The sequence below is a fragment of the Spea bombifrons genome, chromosome 3 (assembly GCF_027358695.1).
Source record: "Spea bombifrons isolate aSpeBom1 chromosome 3, aSpeBom1.2.pri, whole genome shotgun sequence".
Taxonomy (NCBI): domain Eukaryota; kingdom Metazoa; phylum Chordata; class Amphibia; order Anura; family Pelobatidae; genus Spea; species Spea bombifrons.
In genome coordinates, this window is record NC_071089.1 from 5,860,185 (window position 1) to 5,876,561 (window position 16,377).

Here is a 16,377-nt window from a genome sequence, read left to right on the forward strand (position 1 = left end):
TTATTTTATTGCTTCAAATAATGACTACTAAAGCACTCACAGAGGGTTAGAAGTCCTCGCAGAGTATTTAATATGCATTCTTCAGTAATGGGGGTGTCATGGACATTAAACTGTCCGTTTAAAGGCTGACCCTTGCTTGCTCATCTCTACACGGGTTAATTGGGAGCACGTAAGCAGTCGCCGGGTTGGCAGATGTCCTCAGCAAACACCCTCCGACGGCCGGCAGTGAATCAATGCTTTCATTTAACCCAGCCCCCCCCCCCCCCCCGGCCTGGAGAACGTCATGAAGTTAAACAACCCCTCCGGCACGTCGTCACTCGGGGAGCAGATATGGAGGACTGATCAGGGGGTAAACAAAGCATTAAGCACTGTTTATACCGCTATGGGGGGATTATGCGGCTAGAAAGCCGCAGTCCTTATCCACAGAAGGGTCTGCGCTTTCTTGCCTTCTCGCCATCTTAGTTTGCTGTCGGTTTATTGACTATGCCTAAAACAAATCAATCGGTATAATGTATACACCTGCGCGATGTCATTAAATAACCGTGTGTATGTATATATATATATATTGTGTATCATGGGAGCAGCCATCTTAACCTGTTCTCAGGATCCGTGTGATGATTCCTCTAGGCAGTCTTTGTGACGTTGGGCTTGTTGGCAGCTATAGAGATAGAGATAGTGAAAGACATACCTGGGAACTTTCTCAAGGCTTTTGGAATATTAGCCCTTTAATAGCCCATTGTGAAGATGCTATGTATTGACTCTCCAAATGTGTTACCCAAGTGGCTCTAATTCCGGCCCTCGTGGAAACCTTGACTTGTCATTATTTAAAGATACTCTTAATTGCGTCGCCTGCTTTCAAGCAGGGATATCAACCCCCGACATAATGGACCAATAGGGAGCCCTTTATGTGGCCACAGCGGGGTAAAATGGGAATGGGAGTTGGTTCCAGACTGTGTGACCCGGAGAATCTGCCCCTTCAGCCTGCAGTTGGGGCAAAAACTCGGGGGCAAACCTGAGAGTTCCCAGAGTGTCCAGAGGGCCGTAAATAAAATGCTTTCGCTTACTTTCTTATCCTTCTAGCAAAAACATGTCGGCCACTTTCCTGGCGCCAGCAGCTCGGAACAGCAGCAGGAGATCGGCAAACTCAGGAGCGACCTGGAGAAGAAGAGCGTCTTCTACGAGGAGGAACTCTCCAAGAGGGAGGCTCTGCACGCAAGCGAGATCAAGAACCTGAAGAAGGAGCTGCGGGACGCGGAGAGCCAGCAGCTCACCCTCAAGAAAGAGATCATGATCCTGAAGGACAAGCTGGAGAAAACCCGCAGGGAGAGGCAAGTACCGGGTCCGATAACCTCACAAAGCCTCCTCAGAACCCCACACAAAGTCAGCGAAGGGCATAGATATCTCGTTCTGGAGGGCTTAGGATCAGAATCGATTAATGTTACGCTTCCATTCCCAGGTGATTACCTTTAAATAATGCTTTAACTCCCACCATATTTTCTCGCTCTGTTATCTGAGCCCCAAACACCCCGACTCCTTATCTTACCGACGGGAATTATAGAATGGCTCGGTCTGCAGATAAATGGAGTTTATTGGAACAAAACAAGATAATACCAGGTTGTTGTCAGCGATAACCTACATTACTGTATACAGCGCTGGGGGTTATATTACTGTATACAGCGCTGGGGGTTATATTACTGTATACAGCGCTGGGGGTTATATTACTGTATACAGCGCGGGGGTTATATTACTGTATACAGCGCTGGGGGTTATATTACTGTATACAGCTCTGGGGGGGTTATATTACTGTATACAGCGCTGGGGGTTATATTACTGTATACAGCGCTGGGGGTTATATTACTGTATACAGCGCGGGGGTTATATTACTGTATACAGCTCTGGGGGGTTATATTACTGTATACAGCTCTGGGGGGGGTTATATTACTGTATACAGCGCTGGGGGTTATATTACTGTATACAGTGCTGGGGGTTATATTACTGTATACAGCGCTGGGGGGTTATATTACTGTATACAGCGCTGGGGGGTTATATTACTGTATACAGCGCTGGGGGTTATATTACTGTATACAGTGCTGGGGGTTAATATATACAGCGCTGTACTGTATACATCAGGGAATAATAATACACATATCCTGTTATTAATTATTACCATAGCTTTCCACGCATTCCAAACTTCTTTAATTCCCCTGGAAGTTTATTCTATGTATCTACTACTCACTTTACTCCGTATGTCTTCCATGCCATCTATTGCTAGCACTGCCGTGTTTTTTTATTAATCATGCTTCCATCTTGGATTTGAGTTAATCGTAGATATATGCGAATGTTTGCGTGTGAAGCCTCTCTGCTGGATTTTAATTATTGTATGTAGAACATATGTAACATTCCAGACACGGATATACCTTTCCTGTATAACCCACGTGTACTCTCTTCACTTCTATCTGCGATCAACCGCGCACGCACTCCAAAGCTTTGCATTATATACCAGTCTGTATATATCGTTATAGATCTATGTATATATATACACACACACACACACACACATTAGGGTAAATCGCGTCGGGAGTGCGGCCGTTAACCAGCTGGGTATGTAAATCCCAAATTACGCTGTCTTTCTCCCGACGCTTAAAAAAGAAAAGCCTAAAAAGGGCAAAGTGCTCAGCGGGACAAATCTCTAAATTACTGTTTTATGTTAACCAGACAGATTTACGTCTAAACAGAACCCAAGGCGGCCTGATTGCTGCTCTTAAAGGCTGAAGCTGCAGTGAGGTTTAGCCGAGGGGGGGGGTCTGGTGTTACAAGCTGGCAGTGCATGCGCAGGAGAGCTTTAACCCCACAGGAGCTGGAGGCACATCGCTTCACATGTGATCGGGTTGTTTAGGGGGACCCGGAGGGATGTGCGGCCTCATGCATGTACCTCATTGGTGGCCACTGGCCATAAAGTGCCAGGACCACCTAGTCACCCCCCGCCCGACCCTGGCCACTGGGACGACCTTTTAATCACATCTATGATCCCTTTAACACGACTGTCCAGGGTTAGTTGGAAACTGCCTTGTGCATCCCATTGGCTTATCAACCAATGAAGATGATATCCTTTAAAGGGTTAATAAGCATCAATAGTGTCTGTTTTTCCTTTTGACCTCAACAACCTACTGTTTCTTTTTTCAGCCAAAGCGAGCGGGAAGAGTTCGAAGCTGAATTTAAGCAGAAGTTTGAGCGCGAGCGGCTCTTACTAACAGGAGAAAACAAGAAGCTCTCCAACGAGCTGGACAAGGTAGGGGCCTCCTCAAAGATTTTCCTTTAGAAATGATTTTTTGGGAGATGTAGGACTGTCAGTTTATGGAGTTCCAAAGCGATTGGCTCGGGGGTTCCGGTGCTTTCTTCATTTTGGCATCCCCTGACGAGTGACGCCTGCCGTCCACCAGCGTCACTGGGTCCCCGACGCATCCCTTCAGTCGCCGTTACACGGGTGCGGAACCCGAGAGCCTCGCTTCCATAGATATTCCAGGTGGAATCACATGATCTTCCCAGACGTGACCATCTCATCGTTAGCAGGCGCACATATTAATATTTTACTAATAAATAATATTAATATTAGTATTTTAGTAACTCGCAAAGACCCGTGTCCGGTATGGAAAGTCATCCGGTCTCTCTTCCTTCTGGAACTCCGCTGACACCACTAACGGCTTAGGCTTCCCTTTAATTAGCGTGTTTAGCACAGCTGGTACATACATGCCCCGTAATCACCGTGAAATTGCATGCTTTCACTGCTGCATCATGCCGTTAATTAGTTACACGGTGCAATTATGAAGCTGCACCAAAACAACAAATTATCCGCAGGAAAGAGATCGCGACGCGGGGCCAATAGCTGTAGGTGGTGCTCGGCGTTCAGTACGTGGGAAATCACACGGCGTTATCGTCCGTATGCTGAAAGCATCGCTACCAATATCGAAATATTCTGAGTACCCAGATCTGTGTCCACATCATGCGCATGGTCGTGTATTCTGAACTACGCATTCTGACTGTGTCCTGTACCAGACAGTATCCATCACAGCCAATCCTGTACCAGACAGTATCCATCACAGCCAATCCTGTACCAGACAGTATCCATCACAGCCAATCCTGTACCAGACAGTATCCATCACAGCCAATCCTGGACCAGACAGTATCCTTCCCAGCCAATCCTGTACCAGACAGTACCCATCACAGCCAATCATGTACCAGACAGTATCCCTCACAGCCAATCCTGTACCAGACAGTATCCATCACAGCCAATCCTGTACCAGACAGTATCCATCACAGCCAATCCTGGACCAGACAGTATCCTTCCCAGCCAATCCTGTACCAGACAGTACCCATCACAGCCAATCATGTACCAGACAGTATCCCTCACAGCCAATCATGTACCAGACAGTATCCATCACAGCCAATCCTGTACCAGACAGTATCCTTCACAGCCAATCCTGTACCAGACAGTATCCATCACAGCCAATCCTGTACCAGACAGTATCCTCCAGCCAATCCTGTACCAGACAGTATCCTCCAGCCAATCTTGTACCAGACAGTGTCCTCCAGCCAATCCCGCTCATTCTGACAGTGTCCTCATTAGAAGAGCATGCACATTGTCAGCAGTCACATCCTTCTATCCCGGAACATTCTAGAGATTCTGATCCGCGTTTAGAGTGCATTGAAACGTAGATTTTATTGTGTCTGGAATGCTGGAATCTGGTCATTCCGGGCCAATCACGTAACCTTCTGATTTCCAACCAAGTTATTAAAGTCTGTCTGTGAATTGTGGTTTCACGCGGGGCACTCCGGTTCCTTTCAGCTCACCGCTATGTTTGAAAAACTGAGCGTCAACAACCGGCAGCTGGAGGAAGAGATGAGGGATCTGTCCGACAAGAAGGAGTCCGTGGCTCACTGGGAGGCTCAGATCACCGAGATCATCCAGTGGTCAGTATCCCTGGGACCCTTAACTCTGATACAGGCCGAGGCTGACTAGTCAATGCCATGAGTCTCAGGTTCTATGCATCTCCCCTTCTCACCATCACAGGCTCACTATCCCATACTCACCATCCCATGCTCACCATCCTCTTCTCACCATCCCCTGCTCACCATCCCCTTCTCACCATCCCCTTCTCACCATCCCCTTCTCACCATCCCCTTCTCACCATCTCATGCTCTCCATCCCATGCTCTCCATCCCATGCTCTCCATCCCATGCTCTCCATCCCCTTCTCACCATCCCCTTCTCACAATCCCCTTCTCACCATCCCCTTCTCACCATCCCCTTCTCACCATCCCCTTCTCACCATCTCATGCTCTCCATCCCATGCTCTCCATCCCATGCTCTCCATCCCATGCTCTCCATCCCGTGCTCTCCATCCCGTGCTCTCCATCCCATGCTCTCCATCCCATGCTCTATGAGTAGACACTTATTGACTTCTGCTGTTGTCAAAAATGCCGCCAAGTCCCATCCTGATGAAGGGCATCTCAGGCTCTGGTTTGGTTATGGAGGCAGCTGACGTAGTAGAGATAAATCGTATTAAGAAGAAAAAAAAGTGCGAACAGGTTCTGAAATTATATCAAAGTATTTGGGGAAACTAGAAATCATGGCAAACGACGTAAAGGGACGGTCCAATGTCCCAGACGCCCTACCATAGAAGAGCGCATTTTAAAGTACTCTGTGAGTAACCCTGACCCTCTGTGAGTACTTAATTTTTATTTTTCTGCTTAAAAAGAATAACTTTTTACATTTGTTTTGTCAAAAAAGCCAAAATGTAGCAAATAGGAATCCGTGCACAAGATGGCAAACTGCCAAATTCTCAAGCGTCTCTTTGGCCCCAGTTACTGTTTCTTTATTTTATTTTGTAGTCGATCGAAGTCTATAGAGCGTAAAAGAATCAAACTGGGTCACCGGGGCCCAAAAAAGTGAGAAAAGAAAAAAAAATATAAAAATATGGCTGAGCATAAAATAAATTACTAAATAAAAATGAGATCTACTGACATAACTGCCTTCTTAAATATTCATTCCTGTCTGGAGCGTGGGTTCCAGCTGGATCGTGAAGTTATAAGGATACATGTTCCTGGGCTTCATAGATAATGTGACTTGTTATTGTATGCATTGGTAAATGCCTATTGGCTCTCTCTCTGTATATATATATATATATATATATATATATATATATCTATACGACCATTTGGGAAACCAGAACATTTCTAGCGGTGACGTTATACGTTGAATATCGTTAAATGCAGCTCCATATCAGAGCATTAGATACATTTAGAGGACAGCGGGATTTCGTTTGATTAAATGCTGCCTCCCCCATGCTCTTTGACAGGTTAAATTGCTGTTTGCAGGCAGTTTCATGGTTAATAATAGTAACGGTGCAGAGTAATTCTATCTCAGATCGCGGTATAAAAATACTGTGGGAATTATAGAGCTCCCACCCGCTTTAAAGGACATTAATAGAAGATCAGTCATCTGGAGCTTAACTTAGATGGCCAGAAGGTTAAAGTTTGGGTCATGTAGAAATGTCTTTGTTTGGGGTTTTTTTGTGGGGGGGGGGGCTAAGCAGATTTTGTCCATTAAAATAACATGAAATGGATCCAAAATCCAGCGCAGACGGGGTTAATGTCGTAAATGAATCTCTTCATAGGCGTACAGAGGCCCTTTATCACTCCCATCACTCCTGTGTTCCAATGGCCCTTTATCACTCCCATCACTCCTGTGTTCCAATGGCCCTTTATCATTGCCATCACTCCTGTGTTCCAACGGCCCTTTATCACTCCCATCACTCCTGTGTTACAACAGCCCTTTATCACTCCCATCACTCCTGTGTTCCAATGGCCCTTTATCACTCCCATCACTCCTGTGTTCCAATGGCCCTTTATCACTCCTGTGTTGCAATGGCCCTTTATCACTCCCATCACTCCTGTGTTCCAATGACCCTTTATCACTCCCATCACTCCTGTGTTCCAATGGCCCTTTATCACTCCCATCATTCCTGTGTTCCAATGGCCCTTTATCACTCCCATCACTCCTGTGTTCCAATGGCCCTTTATCACTCCCATCACTCCTGTGTTCCAATGGCCCTTTATCACTCCCATCACTCCTGTGTTCCAATGGCCCTTTATCACTCCCATCATTCCTGTGTTCCAATGGCCCTTTATCACTCCCATCACTCCTGTGTTCCAGTGGCCCTTTATCACTCCCATCACTCCTGTGTTCCAATGGCACGTTGAGTTCGCTGACCCAAGTTTAAGTTTAAAAGGCTAATTGTTGGTTAGAAACCCTTTTGTAATTATGTTACACCCAGAAATGTCCTTGTTTTCCATAAAAACAGCTGAGTGACCCCAAACTTTTGAACGCCCGTTTCTGGTTTTATGTTCCTGAAAATGCAGCATGGTAATCTTGCCAGAGTTTCCTGTTCTTGATAAAATGCGTCTATACCGGATCCTTCTTCTATGATCTTGATCAGGCCAAGTTGAGGAAAGAATATGGCGGCTTCCATATTTCACCTACAGAGCAGATCTTTATAACCCGGATGTCCTTGGGGTTGATGCTTTGACGGAGAAAGACATTTAAATACTTAAAGGGATTTAAGAAAGAAGATTTTTTTTCAAAGTTGTAAAAATAAGAAAAAGCAGAAGCTAGAGGATCAGAGGCTTAGATGGATTTTTTTTTAACTTAACTGAGAGGGTGGTAGATAAGTAGAAGAGGCTCCCAGCAGAAGTGGTAGAGGGTAATACAGTGAGGGAATATAAACATGCATGGGATGGGCAAATGGATCCTGAATCTAAGACGAGACCAACAACTGATTAAGGTTTGGGTCTTTACAGCAAGAATGGGCAGAGTAGACGTACTTTTCAATTTAAAAGCATGGCGGCGGATATCCGTCTCCGTCTGATTATTATTTTTTGGTTGGATCTTAGCGAGACCCCTGCATGGACTCCCCGAGTGTTTAGTTTAGTTCGCATCACACCAGCCGAGCGGCAAAATCCCCGTCAACAGCCATCAAAACCCTCAGCGTTGTCTTTTTATGGCAATATTACCCCAGCGCCAGGGATCATTGCCCATATATGGTCAAAGTTATGGAAAGTTCCCTCGGTCCCGTGATCCTCGGCTTGGACATCCAGGAATTAAAGAGCCCTGGTCTCCTGGATGCCAGCCAAGATCTGCAACGCAGAACACTCGAGTCAGCTTACGGCCCTTAACCCTCGCGCTACCACTCAGCCCAACTAGACTCGGCAGGCGAGAGCCACGTAGGCCCCCCGGCGGGATCTCGGGGGTTAAGAGAGTGGCATGCGCTGATTGCGGACCTTATACAGAGGGATAAGGAGGATGTCATGAGATGATCTGTGCTCTAAATTGTCTGACAATGATGTCATCGCTCGATGTAAACAGAAAAGCACTTTTTGCTTTATGAAGGGCCTCTGATTAACCATTTAGTGGCAGTTTAATTCTAAACAGATCTTACAACTGGAATGTCCAAGGAGTACAAGTAGCTATTAATGGGGAACTCTCACGGATTTGTTTTGCCCGCCATAATATGGCAAACTGTGTTTTAATCGTTCTAATTACCCTCTGTCATACTCGCCAGTCTGTAATACCCCGGTTATGTTCCTGACCCTCTGTTAAAATGTCCTTTCTGAAGCCCCGTGGCTCAGAGTCGTAGGAAAACCTAAATTTACTTGGCTATGGTCACCTCCGTGCCTTAATACCTCCTTCGTCTCACCCGCCGTTCAGAATGTTTCCACTGTAACCGCATCCTTCTGGTTTTGAGTATAAAGTGTAACAAGTTTAGTGTCGACCAAGGAGTCAAGTGTTTGGGGGGCAGAATGGAGGGTAGGATGAGATGGAAACTGACCTCTAATGCCTAAACTTGAGATGGACTTCAAGGTCAGTGAGTGGACCTCACGGGAGTCTCAAAGTTCAAATGTTCATCAGAAATGTGTAGATGAAGAGTACGGCCAGAAGAAGGCAAAACCAGGAGGAAGGTCATCAAAGCCGCGCGTAAAGCTTGTCCGCTGTTACCGATATTTATTCTGTTCGTGTTTCCCTTTCCCGCGCTAGGGTGAGCGATGAGAAGGATGCGCGCGGCTACCTGCAAGCTTTGGCTTCCAAGATGACCGAAGAACTAGAGACCCTGAGAAACTCCAGCCTGGGCGGCAGGGCCACGGTAAGACCCCTCCCGGGACATTTTTATTATGGATTTATATGAATAACTGGGTAATCTACAAGGAAGGAGACTAACCGGTCATAAATATGGCCGAAAGGAAGAGGATTGGAGGGTTTTTGCCTTCTTTTGGATGAAGAGTAGGAAGGTTGGGTAGAAGGGTTGAACTTGATGGACTTAGGTCTTTTTTAACCTTATGTAACTATGTAGGATTGTTCGCTGCACTTGTATGCCACATAATACACATTAAGTAGTAAGTAATGAGGCTGACGCAGGCTTCGGTCTGTCCGGCGTGTTCAGTTCACGTATGAGAAGCCAGAACCCGTGTAATTCTCTGACTCTGCCGTGCAGGACATGCCGTGGAAGATGCGACGTTTTGCCAAGCTGGACATGTCTGCGCGGCTGGAGCTTCAGTCGGCCCTGGATGCCGAGATCAGAGCCAAACAAGCCATACAAGAGGAGCTCAACAAAGCCAAGGCGGCCCTCATCGCCACCGAGTGGTACGTCCGGAGGGGCCGGGCGTGTCGTATCAGAAAATGTATATTTCAGGGATGCATTAAATTCAGAGCTTTCACTATCAGTGCAGAAGGTTACATTGTAGCAACCGACCATGAACAACCTCAGATTACAGACACGGGTGAGATAATTCTCAGACCGTGACCTAAAAATCACCCCCTGCAGCGCTGTCTATGAGCTTTGCAGCCAACCAGCTATAGCTGCCAACTCCCACAAGGCTCAGCCAGCTCTTATAGGAGTTGCAGTACGATAACAATAGGACAGGCTTCTTTTGCCCACAGTCTGGCTGTAAATAACCTCCAAAAATTTGGAATTGAATTATAAAAGATGTGAATTCAGCTGAATGAGATATATTAACCTGCGGCTCTGTATACACGCAGGTCGTCTGTATTATAGTATTACAGATCCCGTAATGTCTGACACAGTATAACGTCTCCCTCTCGTGGCTGCTTCATTGTCACTTAACACCAGCCCACGCCTGGAATATGTTTATTAAGGTGGAATTGAAGCAATAAAAGGCTGGCGAGCGGCTGCTTCACGGACGGGAAAATATGTTTCATCTTTATGTGTAAAAAAAAAAAAATGCATTCCCAGTCCACGTTTTCACAATTTAACTGTCTGAGGAAAGGCCATGCGAACTTAACGCTGCTGTCCCACTTACACTGATAATCAGGCTGCCGGGCGATCTGTCCTGAGGTCAGCTGGGCAGGATATATTAAAATAAATAAATAAAGCCAATCCATGCTAACATACAGGGATCTATATATATATACGTGTATACAGTATATCGCTACTTAAAGTGTAAGCTGTATATATGTAATATTATCCTCTAAATTTAACAATATCAAAAATATGAATATTGACCCGGTCTGAACCACATCAATCAAAGAGTTAATGGGGCTACGGCTAGGAGGGATATAGATGTATAGATATATAAGGTGTATGAGATCATTGTATTGCATCGTCTGCCATCAATATAATAACATAAATCTCATTTAAAAGCAAACTCCAGGAATCTGACAAGAGGAACGAGGAGCTGGCGGCCGAAGTCGAGAAGCTGAAGTGGGAGACGGATGAGTTTAGATCAGAGAAAGGTACGGAGCGTCCATCAGAGAGTTAAACATCCCCACTGACCCCTGGGGGCTGACCCTGTATAATGTATAGCGAGGACCCCACGTTAACGATACGTGTGCTCTATAGGGCAGGAGTCTGTAAATGGCCTTAACACGTTGACTGGCTGCATTGGTGTAGAGATCTGACATGCGACATAGAACCTGCAGCCGGCGTTCTATCGCAGGAATGGTAACAACATAGACCTGCAGACGAGAGCGCGTGACAAACGGCGGGCATGGCAAGAAACAACAGGCTTAAAACTGCATGCGCGGAGGAGTTCTTTCATTTGTCTGTATGTATTACCCTCCGTAGATTTTACTGACATGTGACTCGTGTTTCTTCCCGTTCCCTCAGGCGTCAAACACCAGGAGTCTCAGAATTCATTCCTGGCCTTTCTGAATGCGCCTACCTCTGTTCTGGATCACTTTGAAGTAAGTGTTTGACTTTTCATGCGGGATCTGGAAACAACCAGAAGCGTCTTTGTCTTGTTCTCGTTTTCTTCGGCTCCCATCATGGAGCTGGGGGTCTTATTACCCCCCGGGGGGCAGAAGACTCCGGAGCATGATACACTGGGGCTAATTTAAACTGTTTGCACCCTTATGGGGTTTATTCACTTTTGAGGTAATTTGCATTAAAACTGCGGTTTAAGCTCAGCGATTTCACCATCATTATGAGGGACCGACCCCTGATTGAGCTATACATGATGCAGGGCCCGCTCAGCCCTTATTGCTGAGAGATTTGCCAGGAATGGCCGTTTATAATGCATAGTGGATTCAGGGAGTTGAAACGTCTGGCCAACTGCCCCTTTAGTTTACCCCAGGCGTTTCTTTTTGGCAATGTATGTCCAGCTAATTGCTTACCTGTCCACGTCTTACTATGTGCTAAACATGTGCCTCCCTTTCCTGGTCGGACGCCTGCCGTGTCAATCGTGTCTTGCTTTATGGCGTAGTAATTAAAAGTCCCTCCATTCCATAACAGAGACGTCACATTGCGTCACTTCGTGCCTCTCTATCCCTTTATTTCGCTCTCTTTTTAAAGTTATCCGCAGGAGACGTCCAAGGTCCCCTAGGTCTCTCCCTTCCCATAGGTAAATAACCCCAGCCTGTAATATCTGAGGACGGGATCTATACGCGTTATAAGACACTGTACTTATAGCACCTAAAAATGTATTTATTTAATATTATATTTAAATGTATATTAGTCCATATATATATATACCGGTATATATATATATATATTGCAGCACATAGTGCTGTAGATTGTAAGCTCAGAAGATCAGGGCCCTCTTCCTCCCCACCATGTCTGTACGTGTTAATGCTGTCGTCATTTTAAATAAAATCCGTTAAATATCTTCGCTGTCCCCTATAAACAAGTCTAACGAAAAAAGGGTTAATCAGTGACCCCCTCAGTCCAGCACATTAAAGGGTTACTTACGTAAAAGCGAACGTCATAAATTCTAATTACATTTTCTGCGTAAAACCAAAATTAGAGAGGCGAGGAAAGTGATTAGGAGTTGGGTCGTCCTATAAGAGCCTCGTCAGCAAGAAGCTCCGGGGAGGAATAGACTCTCTATATAAGAGACCGAAGCCTTATATGCAGAATTTATTGCCTCTCTTAGGGGTATGTTCTGCGTTCTGTACCCCTGCGTGAGGCAGGAGCATCCGCCACGCGCGGGCACAGCAGAGGTGGTAATTTGGGTAAGGGCACTTATTCTTATTTAATATGAATTCATTATTATATACTTAGTATTAGTGCCGGTCTTATCGGGGGGCTGAGTGGGGTATGTACAATAATATATATATTTTATAATATAAAATTATCGCTGTAGCAACCACGGCAATGGTCCTGCTGTTCCCTTGGTTTCTACGGCGATAAGACCACTTTTTAAGCTTTGCACTAACATATCTTTTTTTTTTTTTTTATCCGTAATCCGCATTGTGCGTTTAAATGCATCGCCGAACGGGGCTATTAAAAGGGGCAGATAGCGCAGGTTAGAGAATATAAGTGGTCACCATGTGGCACTTCCTGGTGGGCTGGCTGAGGATGACAGGGGTTACTGGCAGACCCGTACATAAAGGTACATTGTGACCAGACATATCTACGCTGCCTTCTTCATTGAACTGGTCGTCACCAGCACGGCCACCCTACATTGTGAGGAAGTAGCCACGTTATACCCCAGGGCTGCTTGTCGGCCATTTTTCTCCAGGGCACGTATAGCGTTGCTGCCCCGCCGTGTAAAGCGCTGCCCCCTGCAGTATGCACGAAGGAACTAATTCCCTTTGTGACGTTATCCATCTCACACGCTGCAACGGGCAGCACTTTACTCGTGCCAATAAAACGTATATGCGTCCCGGGAAGGAATAACGCCGGGGACGGTAACCCTGCCTCCGCAGCGGCGGTTTCGTTTGCTTGTTTGTAAAGCGAAGGCATTCTTCAGTCGTTAACGTGTTCTCCTCCTCTCTTTGTTGAAGCGTTCTCCATCGTGCCATCCCGCCGCCAAAGGCAGACGTGTAAGAGGCTGCCTTACTTTGTGTGCTTCCCCTTTTCTGCCTGTGGTATAAATGTCTTTGTTCTACGTGGATCATTTTCAGGCTTCTTCTCCCGTCCGTGGCTCTTGCATGCCGTGTGGCTGAATTTTTTTTTTTTTTCCCTTTAACTTACTTGTTGCCCGAGCTGCAGATCACCGTTTAGTAAACACGCAGTTTAGGTGTTAATTGACGATAATGGACTCGGCTTTCAGATTCCTAACCAAATTCACCTGTTCCCAGTTCCTACTTACACACCTGTGTTAAAGGAGGACAGTGAGAGATTTATTCCTTCCCCATTGCTATTAATAATATTAAAACACCTGATCGTAACGGACTGACGTCTGATCAGATTTCCGCAAATGACACCAAACAGTTAATTCATTGGAAGGTTCTATTATTTTTAACTCTTTCATTTTTAGTATCACTGCCATTGTTATTTTTTGCCATTTTGCTGTTATAATTTGCGATTTGCGTGCGCGAGGATGTCATTTTTTTTTTCCTTACGTTGCACACATCCTTCAATAAGAAGCTGCCGTTGGCCCCTGTCTGCTTAACGACAATCTCTGCCCTTGCGATTACAGATGGATTCCGTGGACAACTTCACTTTATCCAACACCCCGTCTCGGGACGAAGATGGGAAATCGCAGGTGATCTCCCGCTCCAGATCCCCGTCCACCATGAGTGACGTAGAACCCGCCGAGGTAAAAACCAAGACGTTCTTACGCTACGGACATTCGATGCGACCTCTCCCACCTCTAGATACAAAACTCAACTTCTTTCATTGTTCTCTATACCTCTATGGATTTCCTATATCTGCCTATATCAGGAAGTCGGCGCTATGATGTCATAGTCACAGCGCAACCAATAGGATCTCTTTACGATTTGTGGCCTCTTTTTCGAAGCAGTCAGGATCACAGAGGCCCCGGGAGCTTCTAGTTTAAATGTATTAAATATTAATATGAAATAGACCTCTCCATGTGTCGTTTATCTCTACTCTGCAGGTCGCCGATCACCCGCCACGCTCCGCGCAGACGCCGACAATGAGAGCATCGTACCTGAGCTCAGGGTCCTCGGTACCTAAGGTGACGCGCAGACGCCCCGCCGCCGTTGCCATTCATTCCTCCCTCCCGTTATTCTGCGTTGCTCGTTATTTTTATTTTTTTTATTCTGCAATGTGTTGGGTTCTTCAGCGTTCTGAAGCATCAGCATTCCTTTACTCAGCCGTCCGGCACTCAGAGGGTTAAAGGAAATCTATCATGGAAATGTTAATTATTTTTTTAAAATACCTGCACAGAACAGTGTCCTAAATCATGAATATATATATATATAGATAAATATTAGACAGTATATAGATATATATAGCTATATTAGATATATATTAGACAGTGTATATAGATAGATATATAGATATTAGACAGTATATATATATAGCTATATATATATATATATTTATTATTTTAATACCTCTGTATTATGAAGCCTATGGGTAGAGGTTTTTTTGTAGTAAGAATTTTGCCAGTGGGACCCAAAATAATGATTCGGGGATAAAATGCTTAATTATTAATTGGTGAATATATGTTAAAGTGATGAAAATATGGCTGACGTTGTGATGGATTAGATGAATGTGGTTGAAGTCAGGGAAGGCAGCACACGGACTCTGTGTATTTGTATTTTCAGCCCAAAGCTCACCAGTTTGTTGTGAAGTCCTTCAGCGTGCCTACAAAATGCAGCCAGTGCACGTCGCTCATGGTCGGGTTGATCCGGCAGGGCTGCACCTGCGAAGGTGAGTTCCGGATTTATAACGAATCTCCATGTAACAGAACCAAAGGGGCTGACCGTCCATTTACATAGAAACATCGGCCCCATTCGGCCCCCGTCTAGTCTGCCCGTTTCTGCTGCTGTAAAGACTCAAACCGTAATCAGTCGTTGGTCTCGTCTTAGATTCAGGAGCCGTATGTCTATCCTGCGCATGTTTAAATCCCCTCACTGTATTACCCTCTACCACCTCTGCCAGGTGGTTGTTCGAGGAAGCAGATCGATGCAATGAGGTTGCTGGGTGCAACCATCTTGGTTTTTTGATCACAGCATAATCAGCTGCCTGTGTGATATATATATATCTTTTACTTCTTCTGTATGCCTCGGCTCTGATTAAATAGCAGTTACCAGTTCAGAAAAATTATATCGACAGCTGGTATAATGGTTAAAAAATAAATAAAAAACCCAAAAAATATCAGTATTGACGATTAATCCATCTGAGGATCCAAGTAACTGTCTCCACTTTCTCTTGCTTTCAGTGTGTGGATTTTCTTGCCACGTAACCTGCGCGGACAAGGCGCCTGCTGTTTGCCCCATCCCACCAGAGCAGACTAAGGGGCCGCTAGGCATTGACCCACAGAAAGGCATCGGGACGGCTTACGAAGGCCACGTCCGGGTAAGTGCTTTGCGTGGCGATATAAGTCATGCGGTAGCGGCGGCGTGTTCCCAGCGTGATTTAATTAAGGCCGTTCCCGGACAGAAACGGGCCGCTTATAATACTGTTACTTGGTAAATCGCCGTCTAGATCGGCGGTCGACGGACTGCAAACGACCCCCATCTGAATGATCAAAATGAAAGGGATGATGGGGTTTGTTGACGTTTGGATTGGCAGTTAAAGGGGTTGTTCGGTAGAGGACATTATTCTGTTCTCCGTTGCTGTAAAGCAGCCCCTGCCCGGTGTTATCGGCCCCGGACGGCTCTTCTGTCTTCCTACAATTCATATCTGACGAGGCTGTCTCTCCGCCATCAGGTGCCCAAGCCGGCGGGGGTTAAGAAGGGTTGGCAGAGGTCCCTGGCCGTGGTCTGTGACTTCAAGCTCTTCCTTTACGACGTCACGGAGGGGAAAGCGCCGCAGCCCACGTGTGTCGTGAGTCAGGTCATCGACATGAGGTAAGCTCAGAACAGAAGACGGGCGAGTCCTTCATGTGATAATAGTAAGTTCTGGCCTCGAACACTCATAATGTATAATGTATAAATCAATGGGTGAGTCTC

At 45.8% G+C, this 16,377-nt stretch overlaps 1 protein-coding gene across 3 annotated transcripts in view; it reads left to right on the plus strand.

Moving 5' to 3' along the window:
* The window catches only part of CDC42BPA (CDC42 binding protein kinase alpha), an 80,921-nt gene that overhangs the window by 52,330 nt on the left and 12,214 nt on the right, over positions 1-16,377 (plus strand). For 2 of the 3 annotated variants that reach the window (XM_053459328.1, XM_053459330.1), the window contains exons 15-27: positions 1,081-1,328; positions 3,184-3,289; positions 4,844-4,968; positions 9,091-9,196; positions 9,545-9,693; positions 10,712-10,803; positions 11,177-11,253; positions 13,294-13,332; positions 13,932-14,051; positions 14,352-14,432; positions 15,028-15,133; positions 15,645-15,781; positions 16,136-16,275. In XM_053459328.1, the coding sequence (XP_053315303.1) occupies positions 1,081-1,328; positions 3,184-3,289; positions 4,844-4,968; positions 9,091-9,196; positions 9,545-9,693; positions 10,712-10,803; positions 11,177-11,253; positions 13,294-13,332; positions 13,932-14,051; positions 14,352-14,432; positions 15,028-15,133; positions 15,645-15,781; positions 16,136-16,275 (1,526 nt within the window). The remainder of the gene's footprint in view (positions 1-1,080; positions 1,329-3,183; positions 3,290-4,843; positions 4,969-9,090; positions 9,197-9,544; positions 9,694-10,711; positions 10,804-11,176; positions 11,254-13,293; positions 13,333-13,931; positions 14,052-14,351; positions 14,433-15,027; positions 15,134-15,644; positions 15,782-16,135; positions 16,276-16,377) is intronic. The other variant, XM_053459329.1, reaches the window with a different exon arrangement.